Genomic DNA, 20,992 nt, shown 5'->3' with positions numbered 1-20,992 from the left:
ATAGTAGGGATGCCATATGTTTGGATGCATTGTTTAGTGAAACTGAACTAGAAGATGCATTGAAAGACATGGGTCAATGGAAATCTCCTCGATGGGATGGCCTGACGTTGGAAATCTTCCAGACATTCTAGGAGGATCTAAAGAACCCAATTTTGTATATGATTAACGCTTCATTGGTAAGAGTGATGAAATGCTAGCATCGTGGAAAGAAGGGTTGGTTACATTGACTCCTAAAAAGGAATTGTGTAAAACGCTTGAATGAATGGCGCCCAATCACTTTAATGCCTGCGATATATAAGCTCGCCACCAAAATGATAGCCTACTGCCTAAAGATGTTTTGTATGATGGATTGCATGGATTGCATCCTCAACAATATGGTTTTCTGTCAAGAAGACAAATAATGGATAATATTGCTATGGATTATGCCAAATATACAAACAAAATCTGCTGATCATGCAGGTGGATGTGGCGAAGGCATTTGACATAGTGCAATGGGATTACATAGCTGATGTAATGGTTGCTCTGGGATTCGAGACAAAAATGTGGCATGTAATCTATTGGTTGTATAGGGATAGCATTGCCCAACGTATTCTGGGTAAGGATCTCTCCAAACATTGGACATTGGGAAGATCGGTAACACAAGGTTGCCCTCTGAGTGCATTACTATATGGAATTGCTATGCATCCTTTGCTCTTGTACATTGACAAATTGATGCAGATAGGACAGCTTCATGTCATGCAGAAATCGGATGGAACTCATTTTATGGCTAAAAATGATCCAACTCATCTCACATGCATCATGAGTGTTTTAGAGTTGTTTGGTAATGCCGCAGGACTTTATATAAATTTTGAGAAGTCAAAGTTGATTCCGTTACATTGTATGGATTGGCATTGACTTCTATGGCCAAGACAAATAGTTCAGCCAAATCAAATCGTTGGGATGGGATATGATGGTTGAGAAGGCGGCACAATGGGTATTGCACAGGTTCAAAGCGAAACTTGCTTATTGGAAGCTCTCTACGTGGCCCTTGCATGCGAGATTAATCACACATTGTACAATCAGTGATCATTGCCTATGTTCAATTACATTTGCCATTACTTGTTTGGAGAAAGAAAGATTTGCATGCTTTCATGTTTGAAGCTTTGGAATTGTTTTGGAAGACCAAGACAAACAAAAAGCCCTGAGATTCTTGCCATGCAATTGTGTTTGTTTGCCAAAGATGCATGGTGGTTTGAATATTCTTAACATTCACTACCATGTTTTGGCTTGGAAAGCTACCACGATTCTAGTGTTTTTTTGGAAAGAGCAGGCTTGGGCAATCATGCTTGCAGCTATGTGTACAGGCATGAAAACTATGGCCTATGGAATTTGGGTGAATTCACATTGGGAAGTGCATTGTGGGTGGTCCATATGCTACTTAGCTTGAGTCCATCTCCTATACTGTACATAAGTGATTGTTAGTAGATGCATGGTTTTCACAAAAAAAAGTGTGTGTGTGTGTGAGGGAGGGAGATGAAGTCAGTGTAAAAGGATTATATAAGATGGAGGGCAGCACACGTCTCCCATTGTGTAGGATGTGCTATATTTACCTGAGTGACTTTTATGCAGTCATAAGTTACGTCTGAGCTATATATTGGTTTATGTGATATTGCAAACAATGACAGTGATACAGAATTCTGGTTTACCTACAATTGCGAACAGGACTCCACGGAACAAGTTTACAATGATTTAGCCACTCTTTTCTTCTCTGTTCCACATCAGGTATGCTTCCATAGAGTTATTTCATTAAGTTGAGTTTGTGCGTTGGTATACATACTATTAGTCTGCTATCAATTTAGGCAAGAACATAATGGGTGTATTTGGCTATCTATTCAACTGTTTCCGGTGTCAAGAAATGGATGAGATTTTCTCGCATCTATACCTAGCTGTTGTGGTTGATCTTGGGACAGACAATCACGCATCTCCTGCAGCTTGGAAGCTCATCTGATGTATACTTCACTGTGAGCAGCCTGGCGATTCATGCAGGGTCCTTCTTTCTGTTTTTCATTCTTTCCTATGGTGTCGCTACACCTGGCGGTATCTTTATGCCTTCAATGATGGTGAGTTGATCTGGCACTCTAATGTCCTCTCCAAGTGTAACCCTTCCAAGGTTGAAATATTTGGGCCAAGTGAACTTCAGGTGGGGGCATCATTTGGAGCATTGATGGGGACCATCTTCAATGATGCATTTCCAAGGTATTTCTATTTTTTCACTCAAATTTTAAATAACTGGAGGGTGAAAAATACAAGTTGACTGGTCAACGTAGGGTTGACATTATTAAGAGACTAATGGACTCCTTAAGCATAATTGATGAACTTGGCAGTGGGAATATTCAGCCTGGGCTTCACGCTCTAATAGGAGCAACTTCTATGCTAGGTGGACTCTTCCGCTCCACCATATCCTTGGTAAGCTTAACACAGTACTTTAAGAGAATGTTTCAACGCATGTAATCCTAGTAAAGAACACTTTTGAAGAAGAGCCTAGTAAAGGAAACTCTTGGACTGTATGACAATACCTTCTTTGCTTTTGATATGAATGTCTGTTGTATAGGTGGTTATTGTTGTTGAAGGTACGGGAGACATTGAATTTCTACTCCCAATTATACTGGCTATTGTGGTCTCAAATTGGGTCACCCACCACATTCACCAAGCTGGTGCATATGAAGCAGACTTGGAGTCATTAGGTACATTGACTGATTTTCAGTTTTCTTAAACTGCCAAAAGAACATTTCATATAGTGTCTTAATCAGAAAGAGAACCCCTTAGATCCGTTCATATCGTGGTTACGGTGGCTACAGGAAACATACATTTCTTGCAGAGCGAACCTCCTCGACAGCTCATCTCACTGACTGCAGCTGACATCATGGCTCCAAATGTTCTCGGGTTTGAGGAGGTAATCTTTAAGATCTTAATACAAAGCTTACAAGTATGTCTGGAAACTGAAGATATTCAACTTTACACTTCAGATTGCACCAGTAGCAGAGGTTATTAAGGTTCTACGAAGCACTCAGCACAATGGGTTTCCCGTCTTTAGATGCTCGGGAGGTGACGAAACTGGCAGGGGAGGGAAGCTGGTGGGATTGATTTTGAGGCATCAGCTCCTTGTTTTATTGGAAGAGAGGTCCTTTCTTGAAATTACTCCCATCATGCTCAAGCAGTCTGGGCTCATAAGGCAATCTCATCTAGGAAAAAAGACAGTGCAAGAACTGCAACTTCTTGAGAACACAATGCAGGTGTACCATCATTGCCATAATGGTCACCGCAGAGGTTTATCTTCACTGCCAGAAGCCTTGAGCAGGTTGGGAATGGATGAGGTAGGAGAACTACAAACCACAGAAGCATCAGGAGGATTGGATTCAATTGAGAAGGTGCTCACACTTGATCTACGCCTTTTATGAATCGAGCTCCATTGACTGTAAGTACTCAAAGGATATTTCATGTAAAGAACACAAAAACATAAAATAAAAACAGATGCAAGTTGTACAAAAATAAGTCTTGATGATTTATAGCTTGACAACTCCCGGGGGAAGGGAGGAAAGTGGGGGGGGGGGGGGGGGGGGGATTTTGAGGTCTTACTATCGAAGCTGCCTTACCATGACATGCACGATGCTGGGAAAAAATATTTTTTTATCGGTAACATTAATTCTGGTAAAAACACTCTACCTGATTGAGAGGTAAAATTCAAGGGAATTTTTTTCGTTGTGTTAAGAAACATTTTTTAGGATCTTGAATGGTCTCCTGTTCTGAACTAGGATTCTGACTAGCCTGTTTTTTGTAGTTGTGTGCACTCTTTTAGAAGGAGGTTATCAGTCTTTATAATGACTGAGCATGAGGTACTGGAGTTTAAAGTAGATACTCTCAATATCTTCCCGACTCCCAGGGGTAAATGCCCAAACATCTAGGATCATTGCACGGGACAAAAGACAAAGGAAGTCTAAAACCATGTCTGAAGAGGCAATGATAGTGTTCCCTAATCTCGCAGTACACAAAGTCTGAAAAGAAAACGTTTCTCTTGTTTTTTCCCCCCAATGAAAAGATCTTCAATCAGTAGAAAATTAAACATCCACTAATGAGCAGATGACATGCGTTTGAGGAGGTAAAACATATAATGCACTAGAAAGAGGGAAGGGGGACTCTTCCGTGGCTGGCCACTCTTGGAGAGAGGCTACAATGGAGGGAGAGCTACATTGAGAGCCTGCAGTGCCAAAATACGCCCCCTTGCTTGAGGAAGGGGCTTGGGTTCAAAGTGCAAAGGGAGGCGACCCAATGCTGTTACATGCACTCCGAGTCATCAGTCAAGTGCTCCAGATATGCATGGAGAGTGTGGATGAGGTCCATCCAGATAGCAGATGGTCTCTTCCGGGGTGGGGCGGCTGTGCCTCAGTACACCGTGGCTGCCAAATTTGCTAGGTTGCGATGCTGCTGTCAAGCACCGACTGCTGGTCAGTGTGGGTCTAGGGGGTCTACGATGTGCTTGGTTCTGTGTTGGCGCTAGTGGCAGTGATCTGGAAATGGCTGCACGGCCCACGTGATGACGCCCGAGGACATACACTGGAAGACGTGTGGGTTCGAAATAAAGAGGCGCAAGATCGGCCAACCAAATCTCCTGCACCTTTGAGTTCGTAGGGAATGTCGCTGGGTCTCTTGAAGATCACCGCACTAGTGGTAGGAAGCGCGGCAACTGGAAATCGCAAGACAGATGCCCACGGTGAGGCTCCTACTGGCTACCAACAACCACAAGAAGACTGTAATCTTCCCCAGCCGGAAGCTGTCTCAGAGTCCATTCCAAAAGTTGGCGATGGGGGCGCCGCCCGGGGGGGGGGGGGGGGGGGGGGGGGGGTTGTTACAGTGGGCCCACCAATGAACAGCTTCTGTGGGCATGCTGTTCATCCCGTGGAGCTGGATAGGGGGGGTGTATTGTGGGCCCACCAATGACCCTGGATCTTGGTTTGTTCTATCCCAGGAGGGGCAGCTTGCAGCTTTATGCATACTGTGATTCAGATTGGGCTGGTGATTATGATACCATGCAATCCACCAGTGGGAATTGTTTTTTTCTTGGCAGTTCATGCATATCTTGGTTGAGTAAAAAGCAACCCACTGTTGCCACATCTACTTGTGAGGCTGAGTTCATAGTTACAGTAGATTGTATATGGTTGAGGAGATTATTGGCTGATCTTCGTGAGTGTCAACAGACACCCACCACCATTCTCACTGATAGCCAGAGTGCTATGGCCGTGGCACGAAATCCAGTATTTCATGCACGTACCAAGCACATTGAGATTCATTATCACTATGTCAGAGAGAGGTTACATGCAGGGGAGATCAGTTTATCTTACTGCCCTACACAGGATAGTGTTGTAGATCTATTCACAAAGGCTTTACCTCGAGAAAAGTTTGAAGCTTCCCGCAAAGCTTTGGGCTTACTCTCATACAGAGAGTGATCTGCTACCTTGTAGAGGTTCACACTTCCACTACAGGGGGGATTTGTAGGCATATGCTCACTTATGGTAGTGCTATGTGTGAACAGGGCTTAACCAAGGGCACTTTTTCCCATGTGGTTTTTCCCCTTGGATATCATGTGTGAAAGGACACTCTACATATAATATTTTGTACTTCTATATTATATGGATGTGACACACATGCAAGGGTTGACTTGCATTTTGTGGCTGCCACACTTTTGGCTCTCTCTCTCTCTCTCTCTCACATTTCTGTGTGAGCTTCTCCATCCTGCACCTAACCCTAATGTGCAGGTTTGTGTGTGTGAGTGTGTGAGTCCAACACCAACATCACCATTCATGCACTTTCCACTCATAAGTCTGCTATAGGAACTAACTAAATCTGTAGCCATTGTTCCTACAACTATCTAAGTGGAACTAAAAATAGAACAAATCGAACTCAGAGTTGTGAGGAAAACAACAATCCCTGAATCTAACCCCTAAGGAATGAACCATCTACTGAAATGTTGCCGGAGCGATGACTGAGCTAGCGAACTGTGCTCCCCCCCTCTAGCTTTGTGTCACTGTCAGCGCCCCTTCCCCCCCTCCCCCTTTCGCCAACCCTCGCTCTGTTCCTGCACTGCCCCCTACTCGCGCCTGCGCCCCCTTTTCCCTTGCGCACTCCTTGCTCCTGCCCGCCTTCAATCTTTGCTCCCGCCATCGCCCCTTGCTCTTGCTAGTGCCCTTGCTCCCCCCGCCCCCCCCCCTCTTCCGCGCTCTCATCGGTGCCCCCCCTACCCTTGTTCTTCCGCCTGCACCCCTTCGCCAGCCCTCTCTCTATTCTTTTGCCCCCCTCCCCCCTCCGCTTCCACCTGCGCGCCCCCCCCCCCCCCCCCCCCCCCCTTTTTCCGTCGTTGTCGGCAACGCCCTCAGCTAGTGGGCTGTTCCTTATTTTTGGCAAGTTTTAGCCTCTTCTGGTCTTCGCTCCCAAGAGGACTCCATGGCAGCCGCTTCGTCTCCCCTGACCGAGGCCGCTGTTCTGGAGCGGACTTGTAGCTTCCCGTTGCGATTGTCGCATCCCTAGAGGCCTCCACTCTGGTTTGCAAGATTGTTGGTAGCCGCCGTGCACGTGGCCAACTTAGAGATCTCCTTCAGGCTAGCCTTCTAGGTGCGCCTGCAAAGATTGCAGATATACATCCATTGGGGCGGGGCTACTACGAGGTTGAGTTCGACTCACCAGCGGCATCTGATCTTGTCATGTAGCTGAGCCGTGTTGCATTGCGTACGGCCTAGGCCTTCTATACTCGGTGGCAGCATGGCTTCAACCCGACATCTGATCCTCTAGCTAGAGTTTCAAGCTTTCCCGTGTCAGTCTGCTTTCTAGGCCTCAGGAAGGAATACCTTCCTCTTCTCCTAGTGATTGGTGGTGCCATCGGGAGAGTGATGGAATCCCCCCCTCACCGCTGCTTCGGCCCTCGCACGAGCAGTCGGAATTCCATCTCTCCGCATCTATGTTGCCTTGCTGGATTCTATGCCTCACATGATATCTCTTCCCAGCCTTCGGGGCAACCCCATTATGCAGAGAGTGGAATATTCCGGCCTTCCAGGCCAATGTTTCATTTGCAGGCAGATGGGTCATCTAGCTAGAGCTTGCCCTCGGCGTCAATCTAGGAGACCGCCCCCGTTTGTTCCCCCTCATACTTCCCGCTCAGATCTGCACTAGGGGGCCGAGGGAGGCACAGGTTCCTAGGCCGCGGAGCACTAGGTACCAACCATGAATGAGTGGCGGACGGTTGGCCCCCGCCCGGGTTGCCGATCGAGCACCAGAGTTGAGCGTTGCCACCGTGCGCGCTAGGCTGGCAACATGTAGGAGGATTCAGTTGTTGGTATAGCTTGCTAACTATGGTGGTTCGAAGGAGGTACAACCTGCTAACTATGGTGGTTCAAAGGAGGTAGCCATGGCTATGATGGAAGGGGAGAGAGAGAGTGAAAGAGATGCTAAAGTGAGAGAGGTTGCATGACAAGGATTTGATTGATTGATAATATTAAATGAAGTACAAGGCCTGCATATATAGTCCTTTCAATATGCCAAACCCTTTGATTGATAATATTAAATGAAGTACAAGGCCTGCATATATAGCCCTTTCAATATGCCAAACTCTTTGACCCTTATTTAATGCACCCTTATCCATGTAAGGGTGGGTTCACACACTATGACACACTTACACACATCTAAGCCTTTTGAGGGGCTGTTCACACACGCTGAGGCACCGATATATCCCAACAATCCCACCTTTGGAGCGAAGGTAGTGAGACCCGAAAGCAAAAGAAGTTGCTACCACCTACCCCATCCACCCTACCTCACCATCTGCACCTCCCATGCCATGATAGTCAGGGTAAGACCGAGGTAGTGAGACTAGCACTTAGTCACCCCCCTTGTTCCTAACTGGGATATAGAGAAAAAGGAAGCCTTTTATAAAACTGAAGGCAAACACACATAGATACAATCAATTTTATGGGGACTACCCAAGGTAGAGAACCCTTATTTGATACACACATTGATAAAGGCAGCTAGAATGCCCACTCATCGTCTACCTCAGCAAGGGAGACTTGCGCCGTTGCTGCAAATATGTTCTCCTCTTCAACAGGTTCCTCTTCATCTTCAGCAACGAGATTTGCATGGTGTTTCTCTTGCTCTTTCTCCAGCGTTTTGAAGCAATTGGCCTCCTTATGCCCCATTCTCTTGCAGTACCTACATTGAATCTTCTTGTTGGTCCTCCACTTCTGTTCTCCCACAAAAGCTTTGTCATAGTTTACATTGCTGCTTGCTTGACTTTCCTTGTTTCTTTTGTCTTTTTCTAGCAGCAAGGCTACCATATCTTCAAATGATGTTGAAGCTATGTGCATACTTTTGGTAAGAACTGCTACCTTGTCCTCATCATCAGGCTCACACTTATGGCTAGTGAGTTGTTGAACTAGTGAGTAGAACTCGGCAAGGTGATCACTTAATTCTTCATTATCTAGCATTTTCAAATCATAGAACTTCAACTTCAAGAAAACCTTAGAATTAGTGATTTTGTTACCAAAAAGAGTCTCCAATTTGTCCCAAATTTACTTGGCGGTTTGTGTGAAGTCTATGTGATGAACAAGAGTGTTTGCCAAACTCTGTCGTTGCCTTGTCGCCAACAGCTTTTTCTTTGCTAGCTCCTTGGCTGCTGGGTAATCGTCATCTCTAGAGATTATGCCCCAGACGCCCTCCCTCATTAAGAGAAGGTGCATCTTGGTCTGCCAGGTAGGAAACCCAGCACCAAAGGACCTATGGATTGTAGTGGTTGATAGAGCCATAATGTCGTTGAAGGGTTTGTAGAGGCTGATTTTGACAATCCCCAAATCTTTTTTTTTGTTTTTTTTGGTTTTTTTGGGTTTTTTTTTTGTTTTTTTTTGTGCAGAGGATTTTCCTCGCTGGGAGCTCAAATGTGTTGATTTTACCCAAAAATCAAGAAAGCCGTAATTGTTAGGCCTTCAATGTGCTGAATTTGGGCCAAAAATTAAAAACCCCCCCTTAAAGCAATAAAATGTTATCCTTGTCAGGGCTCGCATGCCTGATTCATCGTTTCTCACAGCCGGTGGAGATGACCATTGCGGCCTCACCAGTGAGGGCTCTCCCACCTGAGTCTCCAGGCGTTCCCCCCCCCCCCAAGGATCTTGGGGCAGCCTGTGGATTATAGTTTCTTCCGGTGTCTTCTGATGGAAGGAACAAACAAGTTTGAGGAGACTGTAGCCCCTATTCGGGTATGTGTGGTCTTCCACCAATCCAGATCCTCTATGCAAGAGAATGGCGCGATGATCTTCTCTTTCCCCTTGAGCGCAGCCCTGGGGATAGAGTGGGATCCAGAGTCGGTGGCCGCTACCATTCTGGGTCAGGCAGTTGAGCTATCGCAGCATCTTCAAGATCTCCGCATCACCTACGTTCTTACTCATCTATGACCCTTGGCTAGGATGGAGCTTGGTGGATTAGCCCACAGAGACCAGGGAGGGGAGATGGTCACCTCCAGCCTCGAGGTGCTGCCTTTTGTGTTCATGCATACCTCTATCGCAGTACCTCTCCCCCCTTCTTACAGATATCTTCATTGTGATCAATGGAGCACGGAGTATGCATACTCTTGTGCTCGGGCAGAGTGGCAGTACATGGAGGGAAGGATCCACGCCCACTTGGCATGACTTCACACCAAGACAGATTGTGACTATTCCCCGTCTAAACCCGCGCCCAAGACTCTTCGAGTGGAGGGCAGTTCCGATAGTTTTGCCTCACACAGAGATTGATATGAGGATTATCTCGTGGGACATTCAGGGTTTAGGGGGGCCTCAGTGCTTTCAAGGAAGAGGCGTCCTTAGAGGAAAGCTTTAGCGAGCTATGGTGGGGGGACCTATTGACATTCTTTTCCTCCCGGAGCATCACCTTATTGAGGGGCACACCCACTACTATGGGAAGATTCTACCAGGTAGGAGTCATACTTTTTGTCCCCATCCTTCGGCCCTTCAGGGACGCAGGGAGGAGTGTCTCTCTGTCAGTGAGCAGCTTGTGCCGTCTGTGACAGGATTAGAAGTCATAGTTATAGGACGTGCTCAGTGGGTTACCATTCTGATTGGTGAGGAAAGCGTTGGCTTCCTCAACATTTATGCCTCGATGCTGCTGCAGGTCGAGCTATCTTTTGGAGCACCGTTCGATAGACCATGTCCCAGGCTGATTTTTGGTGCATGGGCGGTGACTTCAATATGATAGAGGCAGCAGAGGACAGACTTGGAGGAGGCATGATCACATTCTTAGGAGCGGAGTAGTCTGCCTTGGAGGAGATGATACTGATTCTTAGGGGACAGGACTCTTGGCATCTTCCAGAGTTTGGGCGTAGCCTTGGGAGTCTTAGCTTCTCTCGACTGGATAGGCGGAGCACTGGCCCCACCCTCTCTCGGTTGGACAGGTTTTATGTCGATGAGTGGGCTTGCAGCCGTGGAGGCATTGTTCGGCAGTGGAGACCCATCACCCTTCTAGGGACGGCCTATAAGATTTTGGCCAAGGCCATGAGCAGGCGACTTCAACCTTTTCTCCCAGACTTGATCCACGACACTCAAACTGGTTTTGTTTAGGATCGGAGCATCTTGGAGCATCTTGGACAACATCTTTACCTTTCGGGAGGTGACAACTTCGGCCAGGATGCGGCAATAGGACCTCATTGTGCTACTCCTAGACTTTGAGAAAGCTTATGACAGGGTGGACTGGAGCTTTCTAGAGGACACAATGAGCCGAATGGGATTTCCCATGGAGTGGATTCCTGGAGTCTCAGGACTTTATTCAGCATCACATAGCCAGGTTCTCATTCAGGGAGCCTGAGGCGATAGATTCTCCCTTTCTTGCTCGGTTCGACGAGTCAAGATCCTTAGAACTATCTGAGTAAAGAAGCTTTACCTAGCATCTGGCAAAGCATAACCGATGACCGCTATACCCAAACACATGTGCGAAGCAAAGAAGCTTCACACCTAGCAAAGCATAACCACTTTACCCAAAACATAGACATAATCATAGTCGCAAATACTACGCAACTACATAACAATCTCCGATCATATGTCATCCTCTATCTTGTTCTTCCTTCCTTCCTTCCTTCTTGTAATTGATTGCTCAAATCAACTGCCAGTCCAAAAATCCACCAAATAGGATTATAGATATATCCAGAAACCATGCATCTAGTGGATCCTAGCGTCCCATACCACCTAGATACAGTCTATACAAGACCCCCTTTAGACATAAAATTAAGTCAAGAGTGATCAATTCCTTCCCAACCCTACCTTGACACAACCAGACTCCCACCTGAAGGACACTTACGTTCAAGTTAGCCCACCACATCAATTTACCATATATGATATACCCCCTTACTTCCTCCCATAATTCTGTGGCTATCATAAATATAGAACACTCATCTATGGTAATCTTGCCCCAAATAGAGATCACAAGGTAGTCGTAAGTGTAGAACACTCATCCACGACAATCTTGGCTCAAGTAAAACTGTGTCTATAGCAACTCAGTGGCCCAAAGCATACCTACATAAGGCTGGCCAGATCTTGACTATGCTACCACATGTAAACCCAATGAACCTGAGTTCAAAACTTAGGAGGATAGTCTTAGAGAATGATACCTTTACCCAAAATAGTACCGTTTCTCGAAAGAAACCATAAATCCCATACGAAGTTGCTAAACTCTCCCAAGGAAGAAACCATAATACCCACTTCCACCTTTGTATTTGCGCACCAAAAAAGAAACTCAATCCCCATCCAATAGATAAAATCCCTGGATAATTAACTCTATCCAAGAACCTCATCGTACATGCAATAACTGAGAGCCTCTCTCATCTCGAAATTTGAGATGAAACAAAGAGGTATCCAAAATGCTCCCTACGGAAAACCTGCTACCATTACAGCATGTAAGAACTCCAAAACAAATGGCATCCAACATTTGCTATGATCCTGGGCTAGAGTACATATGTGAGCCAAAGATATTTGGAAATCAAGTATAAGTCATACCATCAATTCTATGTATATCACACATATGCATATCGTGTCTCCCTTGGGTAACATCTCTGGTACTAAAACCTAGTACTAACCCAACTCCATAAGATAAACCTGAATCTAGGTCTATAAAGAGATGTCTACTCTATAGAACCCAAATTTGCACATTCCAAAAGTATCACTAGTGCACCTCAAGAAAAATATGACACAACAGCCTATCCTGACCATGCTAACAACACTAAGTTAGCCATGGTCATAGAGAATCCTCATCAATGTAATCTTCTTGACAAAAGTCAAGACATGCTTCCCTCGTGAGTCAAATTCATCAGAAATAACTACCCACATGAAGCTACATTGAATCCCTAGCTTAAAGCCGAAACATCTATGGAAAAAGATGATTGAATAAAATGTCCCTGAGATCTTGTGCACTACATCCAAGAAATGTGCTCAATCAAATACATGATCTAAGGTTCCTGTTGGTAACTCTAAATAGGCAAGATCAATGATCGTATAGGAAAGTAGTAAGTACTAAAAGTAGTCACAAATGTGCTCGATCAAATACATGATCTAAGGTTACTGTTGGTAACTCAAAATAGGCAAGATCAATGATCGTATAGGAAAGTAGTCACAAATTTGGTCACTAGCACTCGGGTGCGACACACACGGATTGCAGTCAAAGCAAATGCCTGACAAAATTCCCTCATCGAAGCTTCTTGATCAGCGTCTATCTTTCTAGGACTAACCAATGTTATTCCTGGATGCATGAAGGAACTATCGATCATGACAACTTTGCCGGAAAAATAAAATTAGATAAGTGCATAGTATACATAGCACTATCAAAGTCATGCTATCGATCGTTCGCATCCTCTATTGGTTCACACTAGGTAGCCTACAATCACTAGGATCCCCACAAAAGACATGGGTTCCCACTTTGGCAACATACGGGTCATGAATAAACGCCAAAGTACATCCGCATCCAAGAGTTCATCTAAACAAACTCAAGGTTACCTTTGCAAGACCAGCCAAAAAAGGCTCTTTGGTCCCCCAAGTCAATGGTCTCTGCAACAAATTTTTCTCTATATGCAGGGTTGTTTCCCATAAGGAAATCACCCTTCTACAACTAGACCCACTCAAATATCCAGAATAATAATGTGTCAGATATCGCGTACCAGATGGGACACCAAGGTATATGTCTCCAAGGTGTGTATCTCCATCTGAACCTCCCAAGAGATCAACTACTCTTGGGTTCCTCTCTCACCACCCCTACATATCTAGTCCTTCAAATCAGGCTACCATGAATTCGAGTAATCAAGGAGAATCCTGGTCCATGTTGTTCAGCTAAGTACAACTCAAGAAGCTATAAAAAATCTGCTTCTTAGTACTAATCCTAAAGATTAATATTAGGTACGTAACAACTTGTGCATGAGATCTTATCTACTGCTGCTTTACGGCACAAAAGAATAATTTTAAATCATTCTAACTATATATTCTTGGATATGTATCATTAATTATATTCAAGAATAATTTGTAAAAATAAACAAAGGAAAGAAAGAAAAAACTAATGGAAACATACATTGTGTCTGATGCTTTATTGTAGGTCCGAGGCGAGTGCTCAGCACAACGAGTTTATGTCATTTTTCGAACACTCGGACTTCGACATTTGTGTGTAACAGATGCTAACAACAAGTAAGCTTGTTTCTCATTGGATATTGGAAAACCTGGCTCTGGTTTCCTTTTGAAAGGTTTTTTGTGTTCATGCTTAAACTTCAACTTTTGGTCATTTTAAACAACCTGCTGAGGCATCAAAGACTTGTCAATCGGTAGCTTTTTGCTACTCTAAGCCCTCTTACTACATGCCCATGACTTAGTGCATACTTGTGTTTCTGTAATGTGTTGCATACTACTTATATCTCTGTAACAGAGAGTCCTATTGCCTCTGTTGCCCAAGTAAGAAATCAGTGCTAGGGACAACAGCACACACTGGTTCACTTGGGCAAGACCCTTTGAGTTCTCATAGTCTCTCCAGAAAACTTCCCCGGACAGCTCGTGGTTCTGCAGCTGGATGGTTCTCATTTCCAGAGAGTGTTTTGTATGCCACTAGATGGGCCATATTGCGCATGGTTGTCCTTGAGGTTGCACTGGTGGAGGGTGGATGGTGTGCACCTCCGCAGGATTTTCCTCCCAGAGATCACCCTCCTGTAGCATACACACTAACATTTTGGTACGTCACCATCAGCCCCCAGCTTCTATCCCACCCCACAACTCCCCATGGGCGGGTGGCACCTCCCCTTAACCAAGCACAGGTGCAGCAGTAGCAGTAGGTGGTCACAGAGCCAGAATTGCAGATCCCTAGCCACTGTCCGTAATGGCGACAAGCCAGGTGGCACAGACTCAACTTCTTGGTGCAGAGCCCAAGGTAACTATTCTAGTAATGGTGAATCGTTACTTGCACAAACACAGGATCTCCCAACAGCGCATCCAGAGATAGACATCTTGGTGGGCCAGGGGGCCGCTCCCACTTCCTCCAAGGGATCCCCTACAGGCCCCCTAATCCTGCTTTCTGAGGGTCAAGTACCTACATTGCAAGTGTAAGTGGTCTGAGGAGAGAGAGAGAGAGAGAGAGAGAGAGAGAGAGAGAGAGAGAGAGAGAGAGAGAGAAATGAAATGATATATTAACGTCTCTAAGAGGCCATAGTGGCCTATGAGACCAAAACTGAGAGTACATCTGAAGTTGATGTCTCATCAAAGAGAACAACGAAATGAGACTAAAAAGTACAATAAACTGATTGTCCTACAGTTATAAGAACATAACTGTAACACTCCGAGATGATATTGAGTAGAAAATACTGGAAAATACTGAAAAGTGTATATCAGGTAGATCCATGTATGCTGATCAGTTGAAGTGTTGCCCTCTCCTTAGATCAAGTATCTCCGCAATGGGGCTGTCTAGAATGGAGAGGTCGTAGAAGCGAGTAGGCGCCTCCGATGCCGAGCAATAATGGCACTGATGGATCTGGCGATGGTGAGGATGCCGTGGTCGGGATCCTACAATGAGTATCTCCATCCTCTGCTAACTGTATGGATGAGGTCAATGCCAATCGGGAGTACCTCTGCTGAGGGAGCTCCCATAGCCGTTGTAAAAAGGTAACTACCTGGAATAGGGCCTCAGTTACTACTGGTGGGGCACCCAGCTCAGCCCGAACAATCTCATGTGGTACTGATGATTTGCTCTGAATCATGCGGGCAATCATCATAATCAGTGGTCTCTCCATTTGCCTCCATCCCTCATCTGTCCCTCTCTTAGATCTGTGTGACGAATACTGTGCCCCCAAATTGGAGCTCCGTACAGGAGGGTCGGTGTGACAAGCGTATCAAATAGCCACAATTTGGTGCGTGGCTCTTGAAACTGTATGTGTGCACACTACCTCTCAAGTGCCCCCAAGGCTGCATGCCCTCGAGCTAATCTAGCTGTTGCTGCCTCCTTTAGGGAGAAATGCGGTCCCGTGAAAGTAACTCCCAAGTAGACATATGACCTGACGTACTCCACCGGCTCCCCTCGGAAAGTGAACTGAGGCTCTGATCTCGTCACCCATGCCTGTGTGGTGTTAAACACCATAACCTTGGTTTTCCCAAGGTTCACTGTCAGTTCTCTATCCGCACAGAAAGCCTGTAATGCATCCAGGTGGCTCTGTAATCCCTCCGGAGAGTCTGAGATTAGAACAATATCATCAGTATATAACAAGATGGGTATCAACACCCTTGCGAGGCATGCCCCTGGGCCTCCCAATCTGTCTACGTAATCAGAGACTGCATCAATGTACAGTCCAAAGAGGGTGGGCGATAGCGGGCATCCCTGCTTCACCCCTATAGTGCTAGTCACCCTATTAGATAGTCCGCCTGGAGCTCGGACTCTGCCTGTCAAAGACTCATACAAAGCATATATCCCCCACTGCATATCCTCGGGTACCTCAATGTCATGCAATCTGTGCATAAGCCTGGCACGTGGTACGGTATCGAAGGCTTTGCAGAAGTCCACAAAGCAGCAGTATATCCTTCTCTTCTGTGCCCTGCCCTCTTCAATAAGTGCCCAAAGTGTCAGTATGTGATCCAAGGTAGTAAATCCTCTCCTGAAGCTAGCCTGTCCATGTGCTCGATGACCATGCCTCTCTGCCCATCGGCTCAGCTCCGACTCCAATATAGAGCCATATAATTTGGCCAAGTAATGACCAATCATGATCGTCCTGTAGTTGCCTGGTACCATGGGGTCCCCACTCTTAAAGAGTGGTAAAATGATATGCTCTGTCCAGCTTGTCGGGAAACCCTCACAAATGGCACGATTAAACACATGTATGATGAGCGGAGCCAAAGTGTCTCGTGCATATGAGAAGTGCTCTCCAACTAGCCCATCATGATCCTGTGCCTTTCCATTCTGTAACCTGTCTATCGCATCTAGCACCATCCGCATAGTAAAAAAGGTGCTGCTAGCCGGTCTAGCTCCCAGTGGAAGGGGGGGTGGGGGGCTGTCTTGGTGCATCATATAGCTCTCTAGCATAAGTATGCCATGCCTCAAGTGCAGTAATCGGAGTACCAGGCTATCTCTCCTGAAACATCTTCCATGCCCTCTTGCTGTCCTTCCCCAAGAAGAGTTGGTAGATCTCCTCCTCTAGCTTAGCCAGATAGGCTTGTTTCTTCCTCCGCACAAGGTGCCGAAAGATCATCCTGGCCTGTCTATGCGTGTGAACCCCAATGGCAATCTTACGCTGTAGCTGTGCTCGTGTCTCACGACACTCATCATCATACCAACTGTTATGTGGGGCAACGTTGCGGGGGTGGGTGGAAGGGATCATAGTGCAGGGAAACGCATATGAGGCGGATGCATGTAGTACACCTGCCAATCCTCTGGTGATCTCGTCCAGAGGGCTATGCGGGTCTAAAGCGAACAAGCCATCAGATACTGCATCTCGATAAACCCCAATTGTCTCACGTGTAAATTGATATCTCGGGTACCTAGGTAGATGAGTGGTTGGCCCATCTCTCGGGGATCTACCTACTAGTGTGAAACTCAGGTATGCATGATCGGCTGCTATGCCAATGGGCCTACTGGAAATCGTGAAACCCTGCACATCAAGTATCAATGAAGGAGATTCCATCAAGTAGTCCACTGTGCTCGCTCCCCCTTTAGAGTTCCAGTGTGTGAGAGCATCTGGTCCTTGCCATCTCGGCAAGCCATTGTATATGACCAACCCATGTGCACTCCCGAGTGTGAGAACATGCCTGCCATAATCTGTAATCTCCTCCTCATCCTGTGCTGATCTCTGCAACCCTACATCCTCTGGCGTGATCTCCTGGTACATAGCCTCTTGAGTATCATATACAACTCTGTCTGCTCTGTGCCTGTACGTGCATTAGAGTCTCCCAACAGTAATATGTCTCCCATGCTGGCAAACCTCATGATATCATCATATAGTGGTATATAGGGCGACTCGCCTGATGGTGCAAACCTGGAGTGGGCTAGGGGAAAGTAGCATACTGCCACACATAGCTCGCGGAGCCCCTCTCGCCATATTCTACCCACATGTACCTCGCATCTGCATCTCTATGTACCACATGTATTTTGTCACGAAGCTCCTTAAGTATTGCCACTCCTCTAGATCCTCTGGTACCTCCCACTGTGCGTGGCTGAGGGAGGAAAACTGATTCCCATCTACAACCCTGGACGTCAGGAAGCCTCTTGTTTGTGCACTGATGGGTCTCCGTATACATAGCAATATCACTTTAAAGTATCCTCAAAGTATCTTGCATCTGTTCTAAGGGCTCCGTTGCAATTCCACACCGTGAATCGCAAGGTCTCATAGGCCGCGTACCGTCAAGCGGGCCCCCTCTCCGTAATGATGACTTGGCCATCTATGTATACCGCCCATTTCCCCTCTTTCCTTGCCTCAAGCACACACCGCATGTGTTCCTTCCGGTGTGCTATCTGTGCTCGTGTAAGGTCCTCATCCAAATAAATCTTTTCCCCCTTAAGGGCCATCCTTTCGGAGAGGAAGGCCTTCTTCTTCTCCAAGTAACCAAACCTGATGATCAATATCTTCGCCCAGGTTTCATCTCTGCCTACTCACCATGCTCCGGTAATGGGTACATCAATTTTTGTTGCAAGAGCTCTTGCATCCTCTTGGGGATTTCCCTTATCTTCCCACCCAACTACACGTACATGTAAGGCACGTGCCCGTCTCTTGGCTTCCTCTTCCAATGTAGCATTCATCACCTCTACTTTATTGACTGGTGTATCCTTCTGTTTTTTTACTACTTCAATCCATGGGTTGACTTCCTCAATTTGTTTCTTTGTGGCACTGGCAATTTCAGCCCATGAATGCATTTCCTTCTCTCCTGCAGCCACTTTTGCCTTAGATGATTCCAAAGTGTTTTGCATTTCTGTGATGTCTTTTTCGCGGTCAGCCATACATATCTTCAAAGTGCCTTCGTACGATGCAACTGTTGTGCCAATCTCCCGGAACATGTCATCCTTCCATTTCTACATCTCTTTTTTCATTTCCGTGTGCATCAAGGCATGGGCTAATTCCATCTCAACCCATACTTGGGCTTGCATTTCTCCCTTCAATTGGACATATATCTCTTCCTTCAGTGTTTCGTATATCACTTTCCTTCGGGCATGCACATGGTCGGTCGATTCCTTTTCAAGCTCCTGTCGCATGGTGTTCATCTCTTATGTGAAGCTGTAGCTCCTCATAAAGGGCCTCATCTCGTCGGGCCATCTTCATAATCCTTCGTGAGCCAGGGGACATGATTCCTTCCCTCAGTCTTCTGTGGTAGGCATTTGGTGCCTTCGTGGGGGTGTGAAAGGTTGTCTCACCATTCTGTTCCCCCTCGAGGGGTTGAGACATGTTTTCCCCTACTAGTTGTTGCCTTGGGGGCCTGAGCAAGGGTGGGTGGGAAAAGGGCATGAGCAAGGGTGGGTGGGCCCTGTGACTTTCCAATTTGCTGGCCAGTGACTCAGCAACTCTACACGCCTTCGACCCTCCTCGGGTGTGTCTTAGCTCGCTTGCTCGTTTGTGATTCTGCTCGCCTGATCGCCTGCGACCTACTCGCCTTCATCTCTGTTCGCCTGCGACTTGCTCGCCTGAGTCTTTGTGATGTGTTCGCTTGTTCGATGTGCGACTTGCTTGCCACCTCATCTGCTCTCTTGTGTGTGTGTGTGTGTGTGAGAGAGAGAGAGAGAGAGAGAGAGAGAGAAAGAAAGAAAGAAAGAAAGAAAGATTTTATTAACGTCTTCCAAAAGACCGAACTCGGCCTATGAGACAAATCGGAGTACCTGTATGGGGTATCCTCTGTCATCCCAACAAAATGAAAAAGTACTGAATAAAAAAGCTGAATCTGGGTGTGCAGGGGATGGAGCTCTATTACTAGGAGAATGCAAAGCTATATGCATGGAGTATACAATCATGATATGCAACCTAGCTAGCTCAATCCTGTACCATACTGGGGGTATAAAATGGTATACATCAGTGAAGGGGGTGTCCACAGCTCCCTGAAGAACATGCCTGGGTGTGCTCTGAAGCGAGCCAGTCGCTCCGCACCCTCTCTGTGAAACTGAGCTCTGATCTCTGTCATCTCTCTCTGGTATAGGCGTGGTGTCCGAAAGCCAGGTGTCCTCTGTCTCCTGCGGGCTCTAAGTGTCTCTGCTCTCTGGAGAGTAATTCCCTGCCGTGTAGGGGCTGGGAGGGGTATGGATCTCTGAAAAAATGTAGTAATCTGTGTCTGTCGCCCCCCCTCTGGAGCTGTCTGAGCCTGTAATAATGTCTCTCTGTGGCGCTGTATGTCTAGAATGTATCTCCCCAGTATGCGCTGGTCTGCTGTCTCAAAGATCTGGCGTAGGGAATGTGGCTCTCTGAATAAAATGGGATATCTCTATCTGATGGCTGTATATGCTCTGCATCTGCATACATAATGCTCCTCACTCTCCACCTCCTCTCTGCACAATCTGCATACCCTCTCCTCTCGGGGGATCCGTGCTGCTCTGCCAGTCTCAATCTCCAATCGGTGTGATGAAACTCTGAGCTGACCAATAGCCACTCGGGAGCCGTGTGGTAAAAAGCCCTCCATGTATCTAGGCCTCTCTATAAATCCATCATCAGTGATACTCATGAAGTGATCTCTGTAGTATAGCATCTTCGGTGGAAGAGGCTGTGTAGGCGATATCCATGTCTCTCGTGTATAGAGCTGCCATAGATCCTGTCTCAATACTCTGTTCCTCTCACTATGAGAGAGACGGATATGTGGTGCATCCCTGTCATACTGGAATGGTGGTAGATGATCCATGTCTAGGCCATGCTGTGAGAACCAATGTGTGACCTGTGCATACCATGATCCTCTGTCTCCTGCCTCAGCCAACTGTCTAGATGCCTGAAAAGCTCTGTATGATAATCTGTCCTGTGGCATCTCTCTGAATCTGTCTAGCAGGCATATAGTCTGAAATATGGCCTCTACCATCATAGGAGGCGCAGCAAACTCTGCTCGGATAATGTCATGAGGTACTGACGGTTTGCTGCGTATCATGCGTGCCATCATGAGGGCCTGTGGTCTCTCTATCTGTGTCCACCAATGAGTAGCAAGGCCTGGCGCCCATACTGCTGCTCCATACATCAATGCCGGTGTGACTAATGTGTCAAATAGCCACCCCTTCGTCCGGGGCTCCTGAAAATGCGCCTGGTGGCACTGTCTCTCTAGCATAGCCAATGCTGCATATCCCCGTGTCAATCTAGCTCTGGCTGCTGAACCCATGGTAAAGCGTGTGGCTGCTGCAGAGAAGGTAACCCCTAGGTACACGTATGATGTCACCACCTCCACCTGGCATCCTGCGAGAGTGAATGTCAGCTGACTCCTGCCCTGTCTCGATGTATGAAAGACCATAACCTTGGTTTTCCCAAGGTTCACAGTAAGAC

The 20,992-nt window shown here is 46.5% G+C and overlaps 1 protein-coding gene across 5 annotated transcripts in view; it reads left to right on the top strand.

The window, feature by feature from the left end:
* LOC147613327 (uncharacterized) overlaps positions 1–20,992 on the top strand; it is a 97,582-nt gene that overhangs the window by 30,799 nt on the left and 45,791 nt on the right. For 4 of the 5 annotated variants that reach the window (XM_086782622.1, XM_086782624.1, XM_086782625.1 and 1 more), the window contains 8 exons: positions 1,665–1,761; positions 1,950–2,099; positions 2,180–2,235; positions 2,364–2,445; positions 2,591–2,723; positions 2,838–2,932; positions 3,006–3,407; positions 13,630–13,718. In XM_086782622.1, coding sequence (XP_086638748.1) covers positions 1,665–1,761; positions 1,950–2,099; positions 2,180–2,235; positions 2,364–2,445; positions 2,591–2,723; positions 2,838–2,932; positions 3,006–3,407; positions 13,630–13,718 — 1,104 coding nt within the window. Of the gene's footprint in view, positions 1–1,664; positions 1,762–1,949; positions 2,100–2,179; positions 2,236–2,363; positions 2,446–2,590; positions 2,724–2,837; positions 2,933–3,005; positions 3,455–13,629; positions 13,719–20,992 lie in introns of all 5 variants that reach the window. The other variant, XR_015263407.1, reaches the window with a different exon arrangement.

The sequence above is a fragment of the Cibotium barometz genome, chromosome 44 (assembly GCF_041138505.1).
Source record: "Cibotium barometz isolate CiBa-2024 chromosome 44, ASM4113850v1, whole genome shotgun sequence".
Classification (NCBI taxonomy): Eukaryota; Viridiplantae; Streptophyta; class Polypodiopsida; order Cyatheales; family Cibotiaceae; genus Cibotium; species Cibotium barometz.
The sequence above is the reverse complement of the archived record's forward strand: the minus strand, read 5'-3'. Positions and strand labels throughout refer to the sequence as shown.